This window comes from Schistocerca americana, chromosome 8, assembly GCF_021461395.2.
Source record: "Schistocerca americana isolate TAMUIC-IGC-003095 chromosome 8, iqSchAmer2.1, whole genome shotgun sequence".
Lineage (NCBI taxonomy): Eukaryota > Metazoa > Arthropoda > Insecta > Orthoptera > Acrididae > Schistocerca > Schistocerca americana.
The window spans coordinates 187427344-187455218 of record NC_060126.1 but is presented as its reverse complement, the minus strand read 5'-3'; the positions used below and the strand labels follow the sequence as shown (position 1 = coordinate 187455218).

Here is a 27875-nt window from a genome sequence, read left to right as displayed (position 1 = left end):
TGAAATTCACAGCTAGTTTCTATAAGCTAATGTGCCAGTGTGTTTCCGTTGTGCCTGTCTGCAACTCAGCGTGTCATCTTTATGGTGAGTAGCAATCTAGCTTTTCCTTACATTGCTGGTATTTGCAAAAGAAAGGAAAAAAAAGTGCTTTAACAGATCACAACAACTTGCAACACAACGACAAAATTATGTGGCACGTACACAAATTACAACTGTTATACAACTATCACCTCTCCCTCTGCAGAGTATAGGTCATTCATGTTTTATCTTCCTAAATTTATTTTTCATTAATAAAGTCATGTTATATATAACCCATTAGTAGCATAAAAATTAAGTAATGAGCAGAAAGCATAGCAATACATATGTACATATGGAAGAAATGGGTTGATCAGAAAAACAAACTAGAGAAGCAAAAAGCTAGTTACAAATTTCTTAAATCGATCACTTCACACCTTTTAAAGTCGGGTTACCCAAACATAAATAATAAGGAATTCTGCAGCACCAGAGAACACAAAAGTTATTTGTTAAACTGACAGGAGATTAAAGACTGGAACTAGCGAAAACTCTAGAAATGACTTAAGTCCAATAAATGGGCAAACAGCAGTGTATCTACAGAGTTCAATAAAACTTTACAATAATGTTACATACAAATATGCTTGCTGTTCAACAACAATAACTTAACTAATTATTATTAAAATTATCATTATTACATATAAGATCATCAAACTAAAGACACACTTAAACATGCTTTGAATGTGTGCATTGATGATACATCGAAATATTTTCTCATACAATGTTTCAAATTTTTCTTCAACTATTTTTTAAAACTTTCTTAATCATTTTTATGTGGCAGAAAAGTGGACACATCAGTGGATGGAGAACCTCTCCAAATTTTGATACGTGACATGCACTGTGGTGTAATTGCAGAGCACAGCACTGTAGGGTAAAGATGTCAGCACATGGTAGACAAATCATCCACTCCGTATCATTGCATCAAATTAGTTTGTTCATGCCAATAGGCAACCCAATGAACTGATTTCCAAAGCAGGCTGTTGCTACAGCCCTTCCTGGGCAGTCCCAGCAATGAATTACATATATATGCTCTCCTGCCCGACTGGTATTCACTGCCGATATTGATCACCTGTAACATGAGTTAAAAACTAGGAGAGGTGCTCTATCCACTGATGTGTGGATATTTTCTGTATGTCTTGTAGCTTTTCGCACAATCACCTTCTGAAATCCTGAAGATACTTATGAATAACCCTGTGTACATGCATTAATTTCATCCACAAAGTTCATTGTGCTTAGGACTTCAAGTGTTGTTTTTGTTACTGAAATAAAGTCAATTTATACTTTCAGTTCATGTAATAGATGAGACACTATGGACTTAAAACAGTTGTATATGAATTGAACATCAAAATAAATTTTTGTACCACTGTGTGGAAAAATTGAAATGTTTATTGGAATATCATAAAAAAAACCTACAGTATTTATTTGCACCTGACATTCTCACTTCTACAAAGAGAACCAGCCAATTTCATTACAGACATTTGTTAAAACAGTTTAAGAATTGAGAAACAGGGGTTCTGAGTACTTTTGTAACATGGAGCTTTGCTTCCAAAATGTAAACAGATTTAGAACAGCCCAAAATACCTTTACACTAAGAAAATGAAATGTAAAGGAATTCTCTATGGCTGGTAGTCATATATCTCCCAGCGTGCATGACACCAGAATGTGGTGCATAGGAGGACAAAGTTCTTTTTACATGTGACCTGGAAATTCATTGCCACATTTGTATTTTTCAACTGTCACAACATAACTGCATAGAGACACATGCCAGGTGATGTCATTGGTGGCTACCATTTTATCCTGTATTTTAGAACTCAAGATAACCTAGTTTGCCAAACACCGTTCGTTACAATTTTTTTAAAAATGCAGTCGAGAAAGTTTTATATTCATAAAATAGGAACTAATGTGATCCAAGTACAGTCACGATCCAGTTCAAAGCAGTTATCTTGCAGTGCGAGCACAAAAACTGATTGTGAGAAGTTATTGCGGAAAATACCTACACAGGCAGCCATGGCCAAGTTGCTGTTGAGGTCATCAATTTTACCGACAACTAGAATGAGAAAAGTGTTGCAGCACTGACAGAGAAGACAATGGAACGGGCAAGGAAATATCGACAAGCAAAAGTTAAATAAGTCAATGGCATGCAAATTACAGGAGGGAGGACACAATGCAGAGTGCAGCAGGATTAAGTATCTGCCCTCAAGTGGAATAATCAAAATGCTCACAATAAATACTTCACTGATGATATAGATAAATGTGTTAATCAACTTCAATTTCTGTGATAATCGTGAACAATACAAGGAAATACCATCTGTGCAAAAACTTCACAGCTTTTGTCACACAGAACTAGACTTACAAGGTAGCAAAGAAATTATGAGGAAAAGTTTTCCATCTTTAGCATTTGATTTTGAAAGGTGCCGGAATGAGTGAGCCATTGTGTGTGAACTAGGGGACATACAGTACTTACAAATTGATTGTTTACTAAAGATCTTCAAAAGCATCAAAATGAAAGTGCCCACTTGTTTATCTATACGAACCGTGAATTCGTACAAATGTCATTGTGAATGGCAGTTGCAAGGTTGTACAAAGAGTAACCTTTCATTGTTGTGAATGCAGAGTTCCATTTTGGGTTCACTTCTCCCCTATGGTTATAACAATAAAACTTTAGTATACATGAAACTGTCAACCATCTTGCTCTCTAATCTGAAAAAATAATGAATTATGCTTTTATTGCTAATAAGTAAATGTCAAGTGTCATTTAGCCCAATACAAGACCTTCAATATTAGGCTACTTTGGGGACTTGAGTGTCAGTTTAGCTGCTTTTATATTCATGCACCTTTTCAGTTGGCCTCAAAAGGCTGAGTGGACTTCCTTTCAGGCCTTTCCAACAGTGAATATTTTGATTACATCACCGGAGATCAAACCTGGGGTCTCAGCATTACTAGACAAAAATGCCAACCAGTAGACCAGTTGGTTTTTACTGCTGTTGCTTTAGCTTTTATGTTTGTGACATTACAATACTTCAAAGGTTGTTTATCACTCCAAAGAAGGTGTAATGACTACTGAATGATAAATACTTCGACATATGAAGAAACCAAAAATATAATAAAATCACTTGGCATAGATTTGAACAAAGAGTCAGCATTCTCACCCGCAACTGAAATGCCAGGCAATGAATTAACAAACACAGTTGTGAAAGACAGTGACATCAACTGGAAAGGTAGTTATACGAGTACTGCCAACAAAGTGTCATTAGCATCCAAGGTAAGGTATACTGTATGTCCCGTTTGTGTTCTTGTTCTAAATGGGCACTTCACTCAAGTGTTGTGTAGCATGTGACAGCACTCCACTTGTAAGAGTACTAGTGTGCATACTGTTACTATCTCCTCTCCCTGCTTCATGATCGTAAAGATGATGGTGCTGCCACCTTGGCCATGTAACCAGTTCACGGTGTTTTGGTGATGTACATAGCTCCAATGGTTCAGAATACAAATTTACATGTCCAACACTTCTTGCATTTATCACGCAAGCTTAATTCATATGTCTCTTTGGAACCAATTCTGAATATGATTGCAAAATTCTGTCTAAGTCCATGCTGAAGAACACAGCAATAACAGAAATTTTAAGACTGAAATAATAAACAAAAATGAGTAAAGAATTCAAATACAACCAATTGTATGCAGCATGGGTACACTAGTTACAGCACGGAGACATGAAAAGCTTTCGACCTACTACTAATACTTTTCTAGTGCAAGTATACAAAAATAATGATTGCATATGCTATAACGTGTACTTACACTACAGAAAGACTGATAGCTGTGCCATATAACAGCTGAATAAAATAATCACAATCTCATTGACATGGTAGTCGCAATTGAGTTGCTGTACATGAAGTTCTTCAGTGTTCGTGTGCTGTTGTGTCATGTCTCTGGTGATGGGTATGAACATGTTATAGTGTTTGATGAGGAGTCTTGTTCATGACACCCTATTTGGGTAAAAACATAACCAAACTGTACACTCTTGTTCATGGCACCCTATTTGGGCAAAACATAACCAAATTGTACATTAACTTTCAGAATATCTGTGCACATTATTCCTGAATCAGAATATTCATATGTGACTGATAGCGGGATGAATAAATTTCTTTTGACAGTGGAGTCAGTACTTTTCTTTTGTCCTAGGAACCAACCTAGATTATACATATTGGGAAGTTCACGAAGGAGCTCTGTACGTACAGTCCACTCATACCCCACTTGCTCTACCTGTTCTAAAAGAAAACAATGTAAAGTCAGGGATGGAATAAGGACAATACATGAAAAGCATAGATTGCTACTTACCATATAGCGGAGACATTAAATCGCAGACAGGCACAATGAAAAGAATGCTATACATGTGTACAGCAGTCTTTTCATTGTGTCTGCCTGATCTAAAATAAATAATGTAGAGTTGAAACAATTATTACACAGTTCTGGGGAACTTGTGTTTCTGGGCATACCATATTTAGTAGTAGTGTAGTGCTTCGAGAATTTACACGTAAATTCTGGAACTGCTTGACCTTCTGCCACCTCGAACATGAGATATTTTAAATACAAGTGTGAGAGAGAGCCTATTTACTGCACAACACGTCTGTGTGTGCAGGATTGACGTTTATCTTGGAAAGACAGGAGCTGCATCAGACAAGTGGCATTGACAAGTGTTTGCCGGCCACTCCTTGGAAGTTGTATTAAAAGTACAAGGAGTGTCTGTGTAATATTCCATAATTTTTGATACTGTGATTATTGTAAAAAAGACAAACGAACAATTGACCATAGACTTTTACTTACTTCATGTCTTAGCTCTGAACGAAGCAAGATGTATGTCATGTTCATAAATGATTTGGACGCTAAACTGTGTTTAATGAATTCTAATGTTTGATGACTAAATTGACTTGCACAAGTTTAAATGTTCATACGAGAAATGGCAAAGTTGTTTATTGTGATAGTTGAAAATATATTGTGATTGAACTGAAAGTATTCAGCGAGCAACCAATTACTTCAAAAGTAGAGTCTTTTAAATTCCTATAACTGGCGAAGGTCTTCGGAGAAGAAGTTTTGGAAGATCGAGCTAGCTGATTATCCAGAGAAGAGGATTGGCTAGACGCATCAAGTAAGTCAACTGATGAGAGGGAGGTGTGAATTTTGAATGCAATCCAGTTTTGCACTGCTTCTCGTGTTGTCAAAACGTTAGAGTAGTTGATGGCTTATCACCCACAGTGAAAGGAGACCTGCTTCTGCTAGGAGTGTGTCAACTGGGCTTGCTGAAATGCTCCAGGTATAAATCTCACTCCATTGTGGTGGACCACAGATTTTTTAAGTGAGCATCTTTGTATTTGTTATGGTGTGGAAAGTGAAACAACAATTGGAAAGTGATTGCTGTCACATGTGTTGTTACATACATAAGAGAGTGATTTGAACCGCCAACTAAATGGTATGTGGCAATATATATCCCAAGGGCTACATTGGAGTGAGTGAGGACTCTGTTGTTAAGTAATTGGAACTTGAGTTTTGAGATAGCCTCTTCTAGATTTGTTAATGCTTCTGCACATGGGTTTGTGTATGGATAAGTGCCCCCTTTAAGGAAATGGGGGATAGTTGATCCACTAGGTCGACCATCTCATATTTATTTGCAAATATGTCTTTATTCTCTCTCAGAAGTGGTAAGGACTTGTAATAAGCATGAGATGCTGTGTTCAAAAAATCTAATTTTTCATATAGCAACATCTACTATAGTGTTAAAGTAGACTTTGTTGGATATTGGAGGAAGGATATTGGAGGAAGGCCATATATACAAAGGGTATAAAAGTATGAAGAAATTCAAACAAGAACACTAGACTGCTTGGCATTTGCAGATGACGGTGCTTATTACAGACTCACTTGAAAGTGCACTAGAACCAATCCCAGAATCACAACACCAAACAGGGAAAGTATGCTTACACATATAAGTTGGCAGGGGGGGGGGGGGGGGGGAAGTTCATGAGAATAGACGAGTAATGCATCTCAAAACCTTTAAATAAATAACACAATAACTAAAGTGGGTTTTTTTAAATGTGTAGAACAGATATCAACAATACACAAAGAACAGATCGCTGCTCACCAAATAGGTGGTTTATCTGTGTGTGTGTGTGTGTGTGTGTGTGTGTGTGTGTGTGTTATTTCAGAACGACAAATTCATCCAAAAGCTTAACATATTTTAGCACTCATTTTCATTGAGCTGCTCTGCGACTCAATGCCTCCCTTGTGTGTTCGGTAGCAATCTACTGTTTCTATCCTGTTGCTATTCCACCCTGGACTTTCTATTGTTCGAGAATGGATATAAAACAACTTGAAGGAAAACATAGCAAATAGGCACTATAATACATAAAATGGAGAGGACCTTTCAAATAATAATAATAATAATAATAATAATAAATCTTTGACTTGTTACACAATTAAAAATCCAGAATTACAAAATAGAAAAAGAGATAAAAATGTGGGAGTTGATACGGACACAATAAGAAACAGAACACTATTTGCAGAAGTAATAGAAAAGGTAGGTTTTCAGGGCAGGAAAAATCAAGAACGGGAAGAAAGTGGATCCAGGAAGAGAAGGAACAACATTCTTAAAGACTAAAAGGTGTGTGGGCCCAAAGGAAAAAGCAGTTGAAAACAAAGAAGCAGAAACAACATTGATTTATTGTGCCCTCTAAAAGGGGTCTTTGAAATAATGAACATAAAAAATATTCAATTTGACTCCAAGTTAATTAGCAGCGAAGTTAGCTAATCAGCCCACCACACGCACAAATTCAAGATGCCTGCAAGAAACGGTGCTACCAAATGTGTTCTTTGTTTGGTTTCCTGCTACTGAGACCCCGAGTCGAAGGCTGAGAGTCTTGTGCGCTATCATCTACGCTATCAGAATAACTGACACTATTTCTGATGGGCCACTTGAATTTGCGTACACAATGGCCCGATTGGTTAATTACAATGCTAATTAGCTCTGAAACAGCACAACATATTGAATTTCTTTCTAACAGTTATGTTTCAGCACAACCTACCCTGAAACACTGTTACAAGCTTTTCAGACTTTTTCTGACCAACTTGTATATGTCATTTCAAACAAATGTTTAGCCTTCTGCCAAATGCAACCTCATTTATGAGGTGTGATACTGTTTCTTCAGTGACATGGGCTTCTGTAGTCTGTAGATTCATTTACCTCCAAACATCAACTGGATACAAATGTGGAGTTTCACAGATAAATGACCTTGTTGGGTAACAGGGCAGACATTTCTCCGTATTTTAAAACCATTTTTATTGGCATTTAGCTGTACTTCCCCTGCAAGGCAAACAGTGACATTGCTCCTATTTTTTTATTTATTTATTTATCACTCTCACAGAATCTATTGTGTATTATTTACACTACTGTCGTAAATATTCTGTATGTTGCTTTGTACATCATGTTTTTTGTGCCAATTGTTCTCATAAAAGTGTTGAAAATGTCAAATGTTATGTAGTATTATTTCAATGCTTGCTTTTCATCTGGAAAATACCTGCTGTATGATATTTTGAGTTCCATTTATTTTGGTGATGAAATAGTTACTGCCTCTAAAAATAGCTTCTTCTTCTTTCTTTAAGAGATATTTGTTCAGTGCGGAAAGAAAGAGAGATTTTTGCTCTCCTGTAAAATTTAGAAAAATGTATTCACACTGTTTCTGTTGTCATCAGTTAAAATGAACAATGAGGCTGTGGTTAATACTCACAATTTGTTAAGCAGACATTTGCAGTATGTACGCGTGTGTGAATCTATCATACAATTTTAATAATCACCTGCTTTTGTCCAATGAATGGTTTTTGCCTATAAGTTACCACAAAATGTTATCCCACTGGATATCAATGAAGGAAAATTTGCACAATAATGTAACTTACTGATTTCTTTGGCAAACTAAGTTAGTAATTAATCTTGGAACATAAGTAGCTTGATATCTGGAGGAACCCCCTACTTTGACCCACCAGTGTAGACAACAGCAAGATCACAATACTTGTTTAAGCCACAGTCTATGTTATCTGTGTTCCTCTGAGATACAGATACCACAGGCAGAGCCTTTTACGTTTTTAGAATCAAAAGCTAGGTGGTGGTGCTACTGCAATGTGACATAACTATTGTATTAAAGTTTGCCATTTAAGGCAGCTTAGAAATTGGCCCAGTACTTTTTAAAGTGAGCTTTTAAGGAAAGTGTTACAAAAAAATATAGAAATTTCAAATGACGGTTTCATTGGATGATTTTTTTACAATTTTCGTAAAAGCCTAACAATAACAATAATGCCTAAAATTGCTTTGTTCTACTACAATAATTAATCATTTCAAGATAAAACTGTTTACAACCATTATGCAGAATTTCATCAAGGTCATGAAGATCAATCAATATGAGTTGTTTCAAAATAAACCAATGCCGTGTGCCACTTTTAGGATTAATCCTCAACCCTCCTGGTGACACAGCCACCTACCATAGAGTTCTGTACTGTGGGTTGCTGCAGCTACGACCTGCTGATGAAAGCTCTTCTGAAGATAAGACAAAAACAACTCGAAGCTATGAAAAAAATACGCCACATTGTTTACAACCAAAATGCCACAGACGACACAGTACCACACGGTTCCATCCTTAACACCAGAGGCAGAAGCATCGCCACAAATGGCATGTGAGTCACGTGCCTCCTTCAGTGTTCTTCCACCAGTTGAGAATTTAAGCCACTGCCTGACCTCTCTGCAGCCACTTTACATTCCAAGCTTTACGCCAACTGTGTCTAGCAGTCCCTCAACAGAGTTGTTCAGCCAAGCATCCTCTGCCCTTCTCGGCCTAAGCTGACAAGCAGTCCACCACAGCTCAACGCTTCTGCGGACTTCGTCTCTGACCAGTTTCCAAGGACACTGCCTAATGGGAGACTATCATCATGGACTTCATCCAGACATGAACATCTCGGTGCATTTTCAGTGATTACCCACTAGGTCATTTCATGACAATTTCAGAGCCTACTTGCTACAACATTCCAGTGCTTCAGCGATTAAGTGAGTTTTAAGGGGGTCTTTTCTATGATGTGCTTGGGCCATGATTCCACTCCTGGACACACAGTTGTACGATGGATATTTTGTGTTCTTTTTTATGTGTCTGGCAAGCCAATGTGCTGTTGTATCCTATGAGTAGAAAGTAGTCGCATTGTATTGGCATCTATGCATGTTGTTAAGAATTTTCTGAAGATACAGTGGTGGCAGCAACAGTCTGTTGAAACCAGTCCCTATGAAATAAAACAAAAATACCAAGCAATCTTGGCTGCAGAAGATTTTTCTATGAACTATCAGACCAAACCGAATAGTGCTGACCCACATTCCAGACATCTGTTGTATTTTGTTTGTTAGACTCAATAAGGTTCAACTGCTATTGACTATCTGGGCACAGTGCTTGTAGTGTGTTGTTCCCTTTGGTTATGAACACTACAACAGTGACTAGGATCGACATTTGCTCCCTCCTTGTCCCACACCACAATGGCGATGAGGATCAACATTTTCTCCCTCCTTGTCCCACACTACAATGGCAGAAAGGGGCAATGTTTGCACACTACTCCCTCCACAATAATGGCGATGAGGTTCAACTTTCGCTCTGTCTGTTTCTTATTTGTCAATGGCACAAAGGATAAAAGATTGCAAAGTTCAGTCACAGTCTACAACACTTAAGAACAAAGATTCACCATCCAGACTGCCAGGCTTCCTGTGCTTGCCGAATCTAGCCTTCCATCCCCGTGTACTGATTCAGAATGCTGCCCCCCCCCCCCCCCTCTCATTTTTTTCTTGCACATGTGTACTCTCAATGCCTACTGTCTTTTTCAGTTTTCTTCTTGCTTTTTCTGCACAGCGTCTTCCTCAAGGCTAATGAATCCTCTTCCTCCTACTCTCAGTGCTCATCTGCACACTACGTATTCCACTGCATCCTGCTCCTCCCTCTTCAACACCTTGTACATTCCACAGCATCATCCACACCACTCCTCGACACCTTCTGTTCCTTTATTCTTGTCTACATACTCAAAGCCACCAGCACTCCTGCCACATCATCACAGCCTTTCCCCACCCCCCAGGTGCACCACCTTTTCAAGTTCCCATTAATCCATGCTGACAAGGAGACATTTTCTTGCCTCTTCCGTTCCTCCTGTGGCGTCCTTTTCACAGCACCAGCAGCACCATCGCCTGCAGCAGCATGTGTAGGTCATATGTGTTTCCAATTTGGCTCTTGCAGACCATCCACCTCTGGTTATGCCTTCCACAAGCTCATCAATATCATTGTTATCCATTTCTGGACCGATGCTCTTGGTCACAGATAAAATCTCGTTGACTACAGGCTCCACAGGTACTGACCCAAATGATCCAGTCACATTCGACAACACACTTCAACCAAAGCTTCTTCCAAGAAGTGATAGTTCTCTTGGCAACCCCTTCCCATGGCTTTTCAATCATCTTGATGCAGACAACGATGCTGAAGTAATATTTCCAAAACTCTCAGAGTGAGATTGGTAGCTTCAGTCAACTCAAAGCAATGGTCGAAGAGTAATTTAATGTAGAGCTCCTCAAAGTTAGATATAATCTGCTGGTCCATAGGTTGGCGTAAGGAGAGGTGTTGGGAGGCAGAAACTGGATCTTGATTAATTGAAATTCTTGAAAGAGATTGTCTTGTAGACCTGGAGAATGGGCAGAGGCATTGCCCATAACAAGCAAGAAGTGGAGTGGGAGATTCATCTCAAGCAAATATTTTTTCACTGAAGAACCAAACAGTTCATTGATCCACTCACAAAAAGGATCATGTGTCACCCAAGTCTTATTGTTGGACCTCCACATCACATTTAACCTGCTCTTCTGGACTTTACACTTCTTAAAGGTCATGGAGTTTCTGAATGCTAAACAAGCAGCAGTTTAATTTTCAAAACACTGCTTGCATTGGCACCGAACAGCAGTGAGAGACTGTCTCTCATTGGCTTGTCACTGGGCAATGTATTCTGCTTTCCTATTATAAACATACGCTTTGGCATCCTTTTCCAGAATAGATGCGTCTCGTTACAATTAAAAACTTGTTGCGGCAGATAACACTCAGAATCTACGAGCATCTTGAAGTTGCTGACGAAGTTCTCTGCTGCCCGGGTGTTGGAGATGGCTGCTTTGCTGTGCCTCACTACACTGTGGATGCCGGTTCTTCTCTTAAACTTCTTGAACCACCCATGGCTTCCATTAAATACTTTTTAGGGCACTGATGATCCTGGCATCTCTTTAACCAGGTCAGCGAATTCATTCTCCTCTTCTCATGAATGTTAATAGCGTCGCCTTGCTAATTGTTTTCGTTTATCCATATAAGGAGCAGCCTTTTGACATCACCTAGAATATGAAACTGTTGTTTAGATACTCTTTGTCACTCCCTCTGAAGCTTCTATCTCCTTAATGTTGTCCTTGTTCTCGAGAATAGTGTAAATAGTTGATGTAGACCAATTGTATATGCATGCTAAATCAGCACTGCTCACACCATGTTTGTATTTTTCAATGACTTTACATGTCATTTCTAAGGTAATTTTCTTTCTCTTACGGTCATCTTCTTACAGCTTTATCTTCAGAGACATTTCTACAAAGTTTATTAAAATTTGCACAAAAAAAACCACTGAGTGAACACAAGTTTTTAAAAATCTGCGATCACAAGCTGCATGAAGATACAAGCTTCATGAAGATGGAAGCAGAAAGAGTGCTAAACCAAGACTGCAGTACATACTAAAGACATTGTTCATATGCCACTGCCAACAATAAAAGGTGTCCATATTGCTGAAAGTTTTTCCTGCTGCGCATAAATGGCCGATGAAAACACACTAAATCGCTGTCACTCGTCACTGCTCATGTGCAACACTGCTCATTATGCAAGTCAATTTTTTACAAATTCTTTGCTCGTTATGCAGATTGCGCATTATGGGAAGTGCTCATTAAGCAAGGTTCCATTGTAGAAGGTCCCTACCAGACGAAGTGGTACTGCTTCACAGGGTGGTGGTGTGCCTTTACGTACCCAAATAGCAGGAAAAGAGAGGGGGGGGGGGGGGGGGCTAGCTGTTGTAGTAATGTGGTCAACTCAGTGTAAGTAAGTGGTCTCCCTGGAGGTAAGTACACAATTTGCAAACGATGATTGCTGAGGCTGTTTGGACCCGCATTGCTACTGCTTCCAATGTGGCATGAAAGGGAATCCATTCACCAATGATATTGTGCTAACCGATGTACAAACTCCTCCAGATGTCTTCTCGTGGCCCATACGGTTCTGAAAGAATGAACAACAGCCATGGAGCATTGGGAAATGGTCATCAGTGAAAAACGTTTTTTTGTAGAACACCACAAATAGTGGAAGGGGGGGGGGGGGGGGGGGGGGGAGATAAGGTGCTGCAGTTCCAGCAGAAAACACATTACAGTTCCACTGCGTGATTATGTCACAGGTGTCCAGGTTAGATGTGAACAGCCAAGGAGGACCACCCACACCCCAGGATCACGTTCTATCACCAATGAGGACGGAACCACATCAGTGAGCATTGGTTCAGAATCTGGCATCATGGGGAAATCTGCCACCTCTGGGGTTACCGGAATAGCCTTGTCCTAATTCTTCTTCTTCTTTTTCTCGTCCTCCTCCTCCATAGATTTTGCTGATCAGAATTCTTGCAAGGGCCTATCGGTGACGAGTGTATGAACAGATGAAGAGCAGGTAGCCCTGGGACCCAAATGCTGCAGTTCCTGCAGCCATTGGCTGGCACTGGGCTTCTGAAATGTGGGTTTCTGGAGGTGCCAGAAGAGGAATCTGCAACTCCAGCTGCATGCAGGAAGTGGTTCCCAAAGATCGTGGCATGGGAACCACAGGAGAGGAGGATGGTGGCAGAACTTATTTGGAAAAAGTTGAGATAGTGGGAATGATGGCTGTGATTTTCATGACTGGTTATCACAGGAACAGTATGTAAACATTCGTATTTCTTTCATGCCTCAGTATATGAATACGTTCCATAGATTTATACTCCTGTAATTTCTTTCCCTTTCTTTCTTGAAGATTGGGCAAACCTGAGAATGTGGAGGATGGTGTTCCTTGCAATTGACAAACAAAGGTGGTTGTTCACATCAACTACCTTTATACAGTGATCATCCACAGTTACCACATTTTGGGTATGCTGTGCAGTGAGATGACAAATAACCAAAGCGTAAGCATCGGAAGCAGCTCACAGGTGGTGGAATGTCTCTCGTCGCACCAGTACACATGACTAACATTTTTTGAGAGGACATTCCCTTGAATTGCCTCTATCTGTTCAATTATTCTTGGGACTTTTTTGGCTGCATCGGGCAAAATGTACACCTCAACACTCGAGATTAGCCCATAGCTCCTCATCTGACTGAAGTGTACAGGCTCTGTGGAATAAGATTCCTTGATTCACATTCAAAGTTTTGTGTGGGGCAATGGTCACTGGTGCATCACGCACTAGCTTACATGCCTGAAGAGTTATAGATCGTACAGCCGAGGAAACTTAACTGAACAGTGATCCATTGCACATTTTTCCTAATGACTCAACTTCTCTAAATGTATCATCAATATGCTCCACAAAAAATATTGGCTTTGTTGTAGTAAAAGTATTCCCATCATTCTGAGTACATACTGAATATTGGATATTGTTTTGCTCCCAGACATCTGGCTTGTCCCTCTTCCCATATGGTAGCAAGGATAGGGAAAACAGGATTATAACTGTCCACACTGAAATTTCTATGCCTGTCTGATGAGACAGCCATTGTAATGGGGTAATTTAATATGTTTTATGTCATGATGCCCCACGCAGTCAGACCTGTGTGGGGAGCTAGCAGCTCAGGCATCTGCAGTGTGATCCCTGTGTTGCCAGGGGCTCAACCGAAAGGGTGCATAATGAGCCCACCATGTCAGACTGGACACCATATTGGCTTTGAAGCACATATAAGACCTATGCAGGTATTGTGCACAGATAATCTTCATCATTGCATGCAGTGGGTGTTATTGAAGGTGTTCTTCCCCAATTGGTCCACACTACAAAAAAAAAAAAAAAAAAAAATTGGAAAATAAATATCAGACCCTGAAGGAGACCAAAAATTACTTCAGCAAAAAGATGATTAATTAATGAACATTTCACAAAAGGGAAGAACCTATGAAATAGCAAGGTCAACATCAAAGCCTGCCATAATGACAAAGAGAGCAAGAAAAGGAAGAATAGTTAAAGATGACAGTCTTGTATAAAATGTATGTATGGATTCAAATGAAATGATCACATAACATTATTGGCCAGGAGACCCTGTCGGTGGTTTTTTGGCCACCTGGTGGAAGTCTTTCCATTTGACACTTCGGGATTTTGTGCATCTTTGTGATGAAGAAGGGACAAAATAATTAGGGCAACACAAAAGCCCAATTCCCAAGTGAAGATAACCTTTCACTAGCCTAGGAATCAAACCAGAAACCCCGTGATCTTGATGTAGCAACATTAACCACTAGGCCATGAGCAGCGGACGTGTAAAGGGTTAATCAGCTGTGATAAAGTCAAACTCTTCGCTCTACAGCTACACAAATACTTCATAAGTCAATGTACAGGTGAAAGGGTGGGTATTCTGTTATATCATCTTTGTTGAGACAGCTCTATTTGTGTGGGTAAAAGTTACATCATTACTGGGATCCCCCCCTGCATTTTTCAATATGGCATTGACATAAACATTAGGCTTCGCTATAGGTAAATTTATCACCACAATCTTCATTTGGCTTTCAGATTCAGTGGCTTTGCCAACTCACATCCAAACTGTCACCTTTCAAACTAGCCTAGACCTCAGGCTGCACTACAGATCAGTCTGTCGCCTCAATCAAGATTCCTGAAGGAATCCAATAACATGCTTTAATCCTACTTGTAGAATTTGTCAAATTATTGATCTTTTTATTAAATATTTCCTCCCATGTTTATCCTTCCTTTCTTCTGAGCAGAGAATACAGTTTTCCATGAATATTATTCAAATATCTCTTAGAAATCTCCCAATAGTATAAGTCTGTCACCTACAGCAAGTGAACAGACAGTTAGCGAGTTTCTGATAACATAATCTTTCACATATTCAACTTTCTTAGCTAAAACTAGTTCATATTCTTTTAGATAATCAGTGAATATGTTCCTCATTATCACTGATCATTTGCACACACAAAGCAGAAGTAATCTATCACACTTTGTTGAGACAAATACTATTTCTACAACTATCCACAAAAATCATCTAACATCTTTCTATATTAAACCAAAGCATTGCATACTATGTGACATCACTCACAAAGTCAAGTCTATGACTTTGATGGTATCTATTAAAAATAAATAAAAGTGAATTTTGATGACATTTTGGAAATGAGACAAAGGTGGAAAATATTACTCTACTAAATGTATATTGATGTATTGTTTAGTGGGGAATACACATTGATGGGCTGCTCACCATCCATATGCAAACATGTCTGCAACCCCTTCACTTCAATGATTGTAGAGCAACTGACAGCTAAATTTTAGTACCGTCTTAAGGGCTCTCCAAGCATGTCATAAACATGCACACTGATTGTGTTGATGTAAAAGTCTGATCTCAGAAGCACTTGGTCATGGGCTGATACAACTAAGAGCCTGTTTCTGCTGGAATGCAGCACTGTTCACATGTCACACCAAGCTCTTCTGGCTGTGGCACCTAGTGTATACTGGACAGGGTTGCTAGAGGCCCGACTGATATATCTGCCTTCCTCTGATGATATTCTGACCAGCGACGAAAAAGTTGTAAAATTCATTTTTCTGGTTGTGGAGAAATCAATGGTAAGTGTTTGGACCAGCTTCCTTCCACTACAGATAATTTTTATATCTTTGAGAATGCGGGCAGATGAACCAGCACACTCAATGGATAAGTGTGGATCTACCCAGTTTTAACTTCCCAAGGTAGCCTGATAAACTAAGTGGTCTGAAATTAGTTTCACAACAAATACAATTTGCCTAGAATGTGTACATGTTCTGAGAAGCAGTACTACAAACTACCATACTAATTTTATCATCCATCTGAATGTAATATGTGATGTCACAGAGCTTTTTCAACGCGCAAGGAAACAGTTTTTCCATGAGATGTATGGGTAATTTCGGAACTAAAGCCACAAAGTTGTGTGTGTGTGTGTGTCAATACGACCCGGTTTTCAATGAACCCAACATGTTACATAAAGTAATGAATATAAATGCAGTGTGTTTTGTGTTACTCGGTTTTTCTTTCAACGTGCAAATTAAACCGACATATGTTAGCTACCTTCAGCAATATATAATATTTTAGCGTAATTGATAATCTAATACAATGTCGTCTGTGCAAAACCGTAAACAAACATAAAATTATTAGACCTCCTAGGTCCTTCGTTGTTGAGTTCATATGTACGAAATAATCTTACCTCCATTAACATTTATTTGGCATATTTCCATCGTACACGACAATATCACAATGAGAATACGCGAAACCGATATGTAATTAAAGTAACTGTTAATCTAAATATAGCGTAACTGCACATTACGTTGGTAACAATGATATAAGTGCCTTATGGCTGTCAGATTTTGTAAAGACAATCGCTTCATGACTGACAAAATTATGATGACATTATAAATACTGCAGTCATTTGTCTGCTTATATTGTAAATCACATGAGAAACGCTAAATGTGACTGCAGTTTATTCGAACTAACATGATTAAGAGGCGCTAGGTTAGTGTCGTGGTTATAGTCAGTTAAAATACAGGGATGATGGTGTTACGAATATGTGACATGGAGCAGGTGAAAATATGCCTTGAAAACATGTGATTTTACCACAAATACTTTGGGGAGCTATAATCATGTCGATAATGATTTCTTTGATTGATGATCTTAGGGAAAACAAGAAAATCGTCTGCATGTGGATACTCCTTGGTTTACATGTGTTTCGATTTCGCTGAAAACAGAAGACATATACATCCATGTCAGTTAAGATCTCAGCAATGTACTGTACCGTCTGCAACGCCGTGTGTCTGCGACCACCTATCCAAAATGTGTTAAAATACACTTATGTGAATATAGTGCAAAATAATACGCATGCGTGAAGCAGCATGTTTCCCCTTTAGCCAATCAGCTTATACTAGATACCCTGACATTCAAGATGGCACCATGGCCTGAACAAGGCAACGAACCCAAGGCACCTGATAAAATTTGTGGTAAAACTGGTGAAAATGCTTTATTGGACACATCGAGAGTGAGTTGCTGTGCTTCAGATGACGCTGAAGTGAGTGCCACTTTGAACAAAAGTGATGATAAACAGGTATGGAAGTTCATGATTGTGTGTATCTGCTAATTGTTAAATGTATTTGTCAGCTTTGATCCTTAGTAATCGCTTATAAAGGAGTTTGCATTTTGCGGCGTGTATCTGAGACAGCTTATCATTTGCTTATATTCGTTCTGAGTGCCGTAGATGGATATTTATTACGTGACATTCAAGGACGAGGAACAGGCATACGTACTTTTCGGAAGTAAAATAGTGAATGTGCTTTTTGACATTAAAGTTCAGTTTCTGTAGACTGCTACAAATTCAGATAAGGAATTATTTACAATTTGTAACTTCCATTATGTGAATCGGCTAAGAATTTTGTTCCCTTCACTGTTAATGTCAAGTGACGATATTGTTTACAGTAGACAATGCGAATGCTGTACAAAAAGATTACTCTTGAACGCAACATTTCTGCTTGAAACCGGCTTGTCTTTAAGAACGAGTGTTATCTTTTCAAGAATCCTTTGTCAGCCCGGTAAAATACAATTTTAAATAACCTCTCACATTCTGCAGACTTCGCTCCTTTCTGGGACTATATATCGTCGGTCTTCGTTCATTGGTAACCAGAAAATGCAGAACCCGACATTTCGTGTACTATTGTCGCAGGAGTGGATGAGAAATAATCTGTCGTTACTGCATTGCTGCGGAAAATGACACTACGGTGTAGCTACAGGACTCTGGCTATAAATTTTCTGCAAGCAAAATGTAACTCATTTGTTGCACTACAAATATATTGTCATTGAATGAAAATTTTTAAGACAGAACGCCCATAAATGTTCAGTGGATTATACATCCATACTTGGTGTTGCTGATTCGTACTGTCTGTTGAACGCTGTTTTCGTTATTTCATCTTACGTGACATGAACATTCAGTGTTTGATGTCAAAGCACCTGTATGTACAAGTTACGCCAGTTAAATGAGGAATTTTATTCTATAGCCTCATAATTTTAGAAAAATAATTACTATCGACGTGCCGTAAATTATCAAGGTGCCACTTGTGCTTCCCGACAATCTGAACAGTTACGTTCATTGACTTTTCTATTGCTTGAATTTTGTGGAGGATTGTAGTTGTCTTCGTAACCTGTTGAGACGAAAGAAATGTAAACTTATAAGTTTTTATGCAAAATCATAATGAACTATATATCGTATGAAAATGGAAGTCGAGAAAACAAATTCTCTCTCTCTCTCTCTCTCTCTCTCTCTCTCTCTCTCTCTCTCTGTGTGTGTGTGTGTGTGTGTGTGTGTGTGTGTGTGTGTGTGTGTGTGTGTGTGGTGACAGGAAATTCTGAACTGAATTACCTTTCGATAGGACACAGTGTGTAATTTTTACGCGTCAAAGTAATATCGCCAGCCACCATTCGCTTAATACAGCGTATAATTTAGTTTTACTATCAAAATGTTAGTACCGATAATCGGGAACAATATTTGTCACCTGCTTGCTGTTTATTTTCGTTCGAACTATAACGGATTGTGGAATTACTGTAATATATGTTGCCACAAAATGTTATTTGGAAGCTTTTCCTTTGAATAGCCGCAAATTTGTAGTGCATGTCATTTACTGACATTAGTCTTTTTCTTTAAACAGGGGGAGGGGGGGGGGTGTTCAGAGTGGATATTATCGAAGTTTGTCTGCTAATTGTAAATTTCTTTTAAATAGTGCTCGCACATTTCAGATTGTGTGTTTAATGTTAAAGGATTCGACGTTTAATTTGGATTTAACCTTTCTTTAGTGTAATACACGAGGGTTTTGCCTAATAATAAAGAAATCGAGAGATATGACTTCTCTAGCTCTGCTTTGGCACGAGAAGTGTTTGGAGAATAGAAAAAAACGCAGTATTAGTGAAATGATGCGTTCGTATTGACAGACAAAAGCTGACCGACCTACCGTACGCCAGCTGTCATTCGCACACTCCACGTGTGCAACACGAGCAACTGCACCGGCATTTCACACATCTACACATGCATGATACGTGTTTGGATCTTCGCAGTGGACAAATACTTAACTCTTCTCCCTGTTACATGTGCGGCTATGTACCCGTAAATACGAAATTCCATATCGCAATGGAGTTTTTAGTGAAACTTAAAACTGCTTTGAAAAGTTTCTAGGCTAGTTTGGACTAAAAGGGTACTATAACGGACTCCAAAGTGAACACGTTCAGTTAACGTAGCCCTAGCGCATCCAGGAGAGATTATCAGTTATTGGATCTGTTAGCATCAAGAACTACCGCTCTGAAAAACAGACCAGCGATCAGTTTCGTGGTACAAATTTTCTTAGTGGTTTAGAGTGCATTCCATGTAAAGAGTGCAACTATATTCAAATTATTGTCTGAAGAGAAACCTCAACCATGACGACTCTTCCCACTCAGAACTTAGCAGGTCAGTGAAGAGAGTAACACTGGTATACGAACTGACGGAAAAGACATGCGTGTATTACCGCCAGGCTCTTTAAACTCCGTGCTTGTGCGCTCAAATTGTGCTGTACGACACGAGAGCCGATAAGTGTAAATCAGTTAAATTATTACAGCTTACCACACTCGACAAGTCAGATCCGAATTCTGCCTCAGAGGTATACCAAAAATTTAGAGCGAACTCTGTTGTGTAAGAAACATGATTGGGTATAGAATACTGTTTTACTCAGTGTCGCAAAACTAGAAGCGGGTGCCGTTCCGCAATCCTAGAGCCAGTTACGAACGGGAACCTGTTTAATAATCGTTAGGAGTGTTAAAACTCTAGTGCTAAAATCTCAAAAACCCGTCACACGGAAGCCGTATGCGAAACATTAGGTATCCCGAGCCGCTCTTTTCGACCATCCGTTGCAAATGGAGACAAAAACTGTTCGTTCTTCATCGCCAAGTTCAGACATACCGAGTAATATTTTGTAGGGTCTAGCCTGTGGATGCGTCGTAAAATATTACTATTATTGTTGTTATGTTCAGACCCTTGTCTTTATTCGCCTACTTGCTTCCCAGTACAATCACTCTAATTTTGTACCCTTCTAAATGTTTTTTCGTAATATTCCTTACCCACGGATTGAATTCGGTTTCTCTCCACAACCGAAGACTACTGAAACGAAAGAGATTTTCAGATGAACACAGGGTATAGAACGATGAATCACTCGCGGTACCATGACATACTTAAAACAAATTATTGTCAAAGTATGAAGAGTGAGTTGAGAATGCAGAAAATCGTTGAAAAAAAAGGCGAGGGAAAAACTACATTGTGTAAAACATTGATGTGTCCATTGTATTGTATAAGGTGCTAGCTGCAACTTATATTTTGAAGTGGTAAGTGTTCGTCTTCCTGAAAAGCGTCAGATACAATAGTCAACTCGCGTGTATCACTGGTACCTCAATAGACATACAGTATAATGCTGCCTCGACGGAGAAAAATTGACTGCTTCCCTGATTCCCTTCGCTTCCATGTCGACGTTTTCTCGGATTGCTCTTGCTATCGCATATTTGTTCCCATGTACAAATTTTTTCTGCGCGAACCAGAAGATACGGAAGCACTTCCTCAATTTCCACGCATTTCGGTGTATATTCGGTCAATTTATACTTCTTCCCCCGTCATTTTTCTCAATTATATCGATTTTATGTCAGATCTATCCATGCGATCATGACATAACCTCGCGTACTGTGTTCTATAATTGCTTGTAAACAGATGCCAACACCTAGGCCAGATGCACTGATCAGGAGGTGTAGCATAGCACTGTACTCGATTGTGTCCTGTCACCTCCACGCTGGACAGCATTTGCTCTATTTTATGTATGTCTGTGTACATACATCTCACGGAAAGCTCCCAGGACCCAAGTTAGCGTTTGAGTGTGGATCCGCCACGTGTTATATCCAGAGCGATGTTGGAATGCAGATCCACATTATGCCACACACAGGATGGAGTTTGAAGGTGGATCTGCCACGCACAATGTACGAAGCGGTGTTGGGCTTCAGATCCACAAATACCACATCCAAGTTAGCGTTAGAGTGTGGATCTGCCGTGTGATATATCTCCGGACCAATGTTCGGAGGCGGATCCACCACACGTTTTTTTTTATTAGTAACAATTGCAAAGTGCAATTTGTCTGGTGACCTGATTCACTATCTTCCTATCATGCGTGCCGTATCGTAAAAAGCTACTCTAGTCGAAAGAATGCGCGAGCCTCCCAAATCCCCCCGCGGGGCCCTTATCTATTTTGTGAATACGTTCTTGGCCACCACGGGGGCCCAGTCTTTGCACCATTACTTCCCTTTCCGTGCTGCAAGTCTATCCTTTAACTATTTACTTTTCCTCCTTGCCATTCCATTGTTAATATTCTAATGATTTTTGTTCTTAACTATGTGGTTCCCTTGTTGTGTTTGACTTGATATTCCATTTCTAGATTTTACAGAAGTTGGATCGTGCAGGGAAGGCCTCCCACCTTTTGTGCCTTTCATTCTTAGCACGCTTGCTTTCTTGTAAAGGTACTGCGTCCAAAACCCAGCACCGTAGCCATCCCGTTGTTGGGGAAGGGGTGGTCGTCAGGTACCTGTACCGTGGTAGCCGCCCGACCACACAGGGATCGCACTGTTAGTGCCAGAGCTGGAAACTCCCAACTCAAGCCAAGGATCATGTGCTCGTCATGGCTGGGACACTGGGACTCCGAGCAACGGTTTACTGGCCAAATAACCGTTGCTCTTGCTGTGGCAGGGTGGCAACCATGGGTGGAGACCCTGTTTGGAGTGAGCAGTAGCACGACGGAAGATTAGCACATGAACTTCCTTCCGCTGGTGACCTCAAGGCCCCAGCACTCTTTTCAGACAGGAAAGATTATTATGATACAGAGAGATACGACCCCACAACATTCCTTCCGTGGCTACACCGTTAGCAGAGGGACAAGCCAGTGAAACAGTTCACTTGGTAGGGATACTTTTCCTACAAAGAAAACGTTTTTTGTCGAAAATATTGAAAATAAATTTGGGCAAGTTAAGTCTCGAGGCAAAATGCGAAATGATTCGTTGTTAATTAAAACTTCCTCTCCTGCCCAATCTAAAGCTTTTCAGCATGTGATCATCGAGGTGACATTCCTGTGACCATTGCCCACAGACAAAACTGCGAAAGTCGTCCAGGAAATCATGTTCCCCAGAGATATTACGCTCCAAACAGATAAGGAGCTCTAGACTAATCTCGAGTATTGAGGCGAACGTATTTTCAGATTTGCACAAAATGGACCAATGATAATCGTATGCATACAAGTTCCTTTATCTAAGGCGTTAAAGAGAATATCCTCTTGGAGAAAGTTACCCATTCTGAAACTGTATGTCCCACTGCGTAGGAGATGCTGCAGATGTTTATGCTTGGGCATAAGTCATCACGCGGCACGGATGACCCAAAATGCAGCATATATGATCACTCCATGAAGATAGTCCTTGCGAACATCCGCCTTTGCGTCCAACTGTGCGGAGCATCACCCTTCAGCTTTGCCAGTTTACCTAGTTTTCAAGAAAGAATGGAATATCTATTGTACAAATCTATTGACTTATTGTCGTATACTGATGCACGTAAGAAATATGAATGAATGCCTCCGCTGTCTGAAGATGATCAATCACGCTAACATCATGACCATCGCCTCCCCTATCTCAGCCTACCACAAACTAGGACTGTTGACATTTTTAAAAATACCGGGTATCAGATATATCTATATTCAGAGAAAATATCGTTATCGGCCCTCGATATATCGAAAGAAGTATAGGTATGTCGACTGAAAGAATACCGACGTACCTGCCTATAATAATATCGGCTTCACATTGTAAATATACAGCCAGTTTTAGAGCTGTATATTCAAGTATTTATTGTTAGATATTCTGTACTTCAACAAGCTAGCAGCCTGTCTATCCTTAGAGCAGGAACTGAAAGTAAGACGATGCAAGTTCACGATTGGCAGCAACTACTTTGCTAAAAATGGTAACTGCACGTAATTGGCACTATAAAAGGTGTCCAATGGGTACTTCGTTCAGTTTCGTCACATATCGGATTTGTTCGGAACACTTCATGTAGACGTAAGTTTTTTCATTTCTCCCAACTCCAGTGCCCTAGCAGTTGTAGTGTCAAAATTGCGTGGTGAAGCGAAACGTTGCAGTTTCTGTTGATAGCGCCGACCATCAAATACGTGAGCATTTCCACTCACACGCCTCTACCCAACGCATAGACCAGCCTTGCGATTTAGATTTTAGTTCATTTTCAGCAACTGTTTTTTGAAGAATGCCGATGTGAAGAAATGGCACACTACTTTCGTTAATTTTTTATTTGTTTTTATTTAACGTACTGGTGTGCTATTTTTTTCAAATCGGAAATCTTGTTAGTCCATTCACCCCCTCTCCCCAGTGCAATCTGACTACTACTGCTGTGCCACATATATTTGCTCCACACAGTCAAAGTGAAAGATTGGACGTGGTGAAAGCGCAACAAGCAGTAAGACTCCGTCACACAGTGAAAGTAAAATTACGTTGTACTAAAATTGCGAAAGAACTTCAAATATTTACCGAAAATTGTGAAAAAAGTATAAAAGTATTGGTACTCGATAGTAACATTTTAATATCGATATATCGATAAATCATTGTTTAGAATGCCGCCTGTAAATATCGCTACCTGTGGAAAAAATATCGATATTTTATCGACAGCTCTACCCAAACCAGATCTTCCAGCCGGCCCTTGTGGCAGAGTGGTTCTAGGCGCTACAGTCTGGAACCTCGTGACCGCTATGGTCGCGGGTTCGAATCCTGCATCGGACATGGATGTGTGTGATGTCTTCAGGTTAGGTAGGTTTAAGTAGTTCTAAGTTCTAGGGGACTGATAATCAAAGCAGTCCCATAGTGCTCAGAAGAATTTGAACCAGATCTTCCACCACCGTCCTCTTTTGTGGTCCCCAGGACACCTTCTTTGGGAACCACTTCCTGCACCTAAGACAAGACAAGTGTTCTCCTTAATCAGTGTCGACTGGTGACTGGGATCCTTCTCATGATACGCCTCCCTGACAACACTCAGACCGAAGGTTGTACATCGAACAGTGGCTGTAGGAGTCACAGCCTGTAGGTCCCAAGGTCCCAGGGCTGTCTGCTCCCCATCCATCTCTGCTCAGTGCGGATAGCCACTTGGTCGAACTTTGCCCACCAAAGGTTACAAAGGAAAAGAATGAGAATTGGGAAAAGGTTCCTCTGGTGCACCCAGAGGCATCAGAACCGACCATTTAGTGTTATTCTGAGCAGATGTTTGTTGATGTAGTTCCGTCCCTACTGGTGACTGGCAGTGATACTCCAGCATGAGCAGACCTGACCACAGTCACTTGATCATTCAGTGGAATAATAATGGGTACTACTGGCATCTGCTGCTGGAACTACAGCACCTTCTATCCTCTTCTTCCCAGTTTGAATTTTGTTGCTGTCCAAGAAATGGCGCTTCACTGATGACCATTCTCCAACACTCCACTGAGCAAGGTGGTGCAGTGGTTAGCACACTGGACTCTCATTCTGGAGGACAACAGTTCAAATATCTGTCCAACCATCCAGATTTAGGCTTTCTGTGATTTCCCTAAATCGCTCCAGGCAAATGCTGAGATGGTTACTTCGTAAAGGGCATGGCCGATTTCCTTTCCCATCATTCCATAATCCTAGCTTCTGCTCACTCCCTCTTTCCCTCCCTCGACCCTCTCCCCTCACCCTCTAATAACTTCACTGTCAGTGGGACATTAAACTCTAATCTCCTCAGCCGGCCGGAGTGGCCGAGCGGTTCTAGGCGCTTCAGTCTGGAACCGTGCGACCGCTACGGTCGCAGGTTCGAATCCTGCCTCGGGCATGGATGTGTGTGATGTCCTTAGGTTAGTTAGGTTTAAGTAGTTCTAAGTTCTAGGGGACTGATGACCTCAGATGTTTAGTCCCATAGTGCTCAGAGCCATCTAATCTCCTCCTCACCCTATGCTCCATGGTTATCGTGCATTCTGTCAGAACTGTGCGTGTCGCAAGAGTGGGCCCCCCGCAGGTCTGGAGGTAAGAATAGGCCCGAGGTATTCCTACCTGTCGTAAGAGGCGGCTAAATGGAGTCTCTCATGTTTCGGCATTTCAGAATTTTTCTGGAGATGGAGCCAGTTGGGGAAGGGCGCCTTACATGGTGCATCGTGTCCATCGTACATCGAGATCTTTAGCCTGATTTCTCGTCTTCGCATTGCAGTTCCGCTCTTTCTCCATCTCTTGGGCGAGGATACATTCCTGGGTCCGTTTTCCACCATGCACTATTTAGTGTCGCTTTCTGCGCCAACGATGTCATGGACTTCTTTGCACCTGATAACCAGCATGGTAGCTAGTCTGTTGTGGTGGGGCTGCCAAGTACCCTGTTGGTTATAGCCCCCTGACAACACACGGATCACTCTGTTGATGCCTGCGCCATTAACCCCCCACATATGCCAAGGAGTAGATGGCCGCCACCCTGGGGCATTGGGACTCTGGCAATGGCCATCCTGCCAGGTGGCCTTTGCTGAGGCTGGGTGGCGCCCGTGGGGAGGGCCCTTGGTAGGAGTGGGTGGCATCAGGGCGGATAACACGCAGTGAAGCATAGTACATCATCTCTTACTGGTGGCCAACCACCAGCAGTCTCTAAGGGACAGTCCCCTCATTCCCTACACGCTACAGTGAATGCTACAACGCCCCATTTACAGAGCTCCTCAGCACCCTTCCACATTGCCCCGACACAGCTCCTAGACCAGATCTGATCCACAGTCAGATGATTAAACATCTCTCATCTGACTACAAGCGACATTTCCTCATCCTCAACTGGATCTTGTGTGTGGCGTCTTTCCATCGCAATGGCGGGAGAGCACCATCATTCCGGTGCTCAGACCCAGTAAACCCCACTTGATGTGGATGGCTATTGGCCCATCAGCCTCACCAACGTTCTTTCTAAGCTGTTAGAACATATGGTAAGTTGGCAGTTGTGTTGGGACCTGGAGTCAATTGGCCTTCTCGCTCCATGTCAGGGCAGTTCCCGCCGGGATCGCTCTACCATTGATAATCTAGTTTCCCTTGAGTCTCCCATCTGAACAGTCTTTTCCAGACGCAAACACCTGGTTGCTGTCTTCTTTGATCTACGAAAAGCTTATGACATGACCCCACGTATGCCAAGGGGTAGATGCCCATGCCCCTGGGGCATCGGGACTCTCGGCCAAGGCCATCCTGCCAGGTGGCCATTGCTGCGGCTGGGTGGCGCCCATGGGGACACGCGATGAAACGTAGTCTATCATCTCTTGCTGGTGGTGAAACACCAGCAATCTCTAAGCGATCACGAGCTCAATTCAATGCGCAGAAGTAAGACCCCAAAACGTTCCCCTCCCTGGCCACACCATGCGAGGAACATCAGGCTAAGGATGGCAGCGGATCTTATTCGCCCGTTACCTTGTATGTTCGAGAGCTGATGGGGGAAATCTTTCATGACGATGAAGGCTCAGTTTTTGTTGAGCATTTAGAGGACAAGTTTGGAGAGGTGAAGTGCTTGTTCAAAATTAGATCTGGGTCAGTCTTGGTCAAAACGGCGTCCTCTGCCCAGTCACGGGTGTTACTCGCTTGTGACAAGCTGGGGGATGTTTCTGTAATCATCACGCCCCATAATAACTTAAATATGGTCCAGGGTATCATATTTCACAGACCTCCTTTTGCAGTCCGACGACGAGCTGCATGCCAATTTAGAGCAGTGAGGTGTAAATTTCGTCTGGCGTGTCCTGTGGGGTCCGAAGAATAATCAGGTTGCCACTGGTGCCTTCATCTTGGCCTTTGAGGGTGATACATTTGCCGAAAAGGTCAAGATGATGGTCTACCGGTGTGATGTAAAGCACTATATCCCTTCCCCAATTCGGTGGTTTAAGTGCTGGAAGTTCGGCCATATGTCTTCCTGCTGTACTTCCAGCATCAAATGGCAAGATTGCGGATGCCCATCACATCCCAATACTCCATGTGTCCCGCCTCCCATTTTTGTCAACTGTGGAGAGCACCATTCGCCTTGCTCGCCTGACCGCAGGATTCTCCAGAAAAGAAGGAAAATAATGGAGTACAAGACCCTGGACAGACTGACCTACACTGAGCCTAAGAGAAAATTTGAAAGTCTTCATCCTGTGTGTATAACATCGTCTTATGCTGCTGCTACAACAGTTGTGGCACCATCAGCTCCACCAGCCCAGGTCACCTCTCAGAGCCGGAAGACTACACCTGCCCCCATGATGGTGAGCGGCATTTCCCTGCTTGTTGCTCCTGCACCACCTACTTCGGAAGCGACACGCCTCCCCCCCTCCAACCGACGGGGACATCCGTCCCCACGTCTAAGCTTCGGCTTCTCTCGCTAGGAAGGGAACCCTTGGGTCACTCCCTTCCCAGGTTTCTTCTAGTGGGAAAG

At 41.2% G+C, this 27875-nt stretch overlaps 2 protein-coding genes across 5 annotated transcripts in view; one reads left to right on the top strand and one right to left on the bottom strand.

Moving 5' to 3' along the window:
* Nucleotides 1-17240, bottom strand: part of LOC124545363 (transcription initiation factor IIA subunit 1-like) — an 80111-nt gene extending 62871 nt beyond the window's left edge. The window contains exon 1 of one of the 2 annotated variants that reach the window (XM_047124274.1): nucleotides 17160-17240. The gene's annotated coding sequence lies outside the window, so the exon portion shown is untranslated. Of the gene's footprint in view, nucleotides 1-16574; nucleotides 16685-17159 lie in introns of those variants that run through there. The other variant, XM_047124272.1, reaches the window with a different exon arrangement.
* The window catches only part of LOC124545362 (mucin-19-like), a 545233-nt gene continuing 534456 nt past the window's right edge, over nucleotides 17099-27875 (top strand). Inside the window, exon 1 of one of the 3 annotated variants that reach the window (XM_047124267.1) lies at nucleotides 17099-17465. In XM_047124267.1, coding sequence (XP_046980223.1) covers nucleotides 17307-17465 — 159 coding nt within the window. In that variant the 5' untranslated portion in view covers nucleotides 17099-17306. The remainder of the gene's footprint in view (nucleotides 17466-27875) is intronic. The other 2 variants (XM_047124269.1, XM_047124268.1) reach the window with 2 other exon arrangements.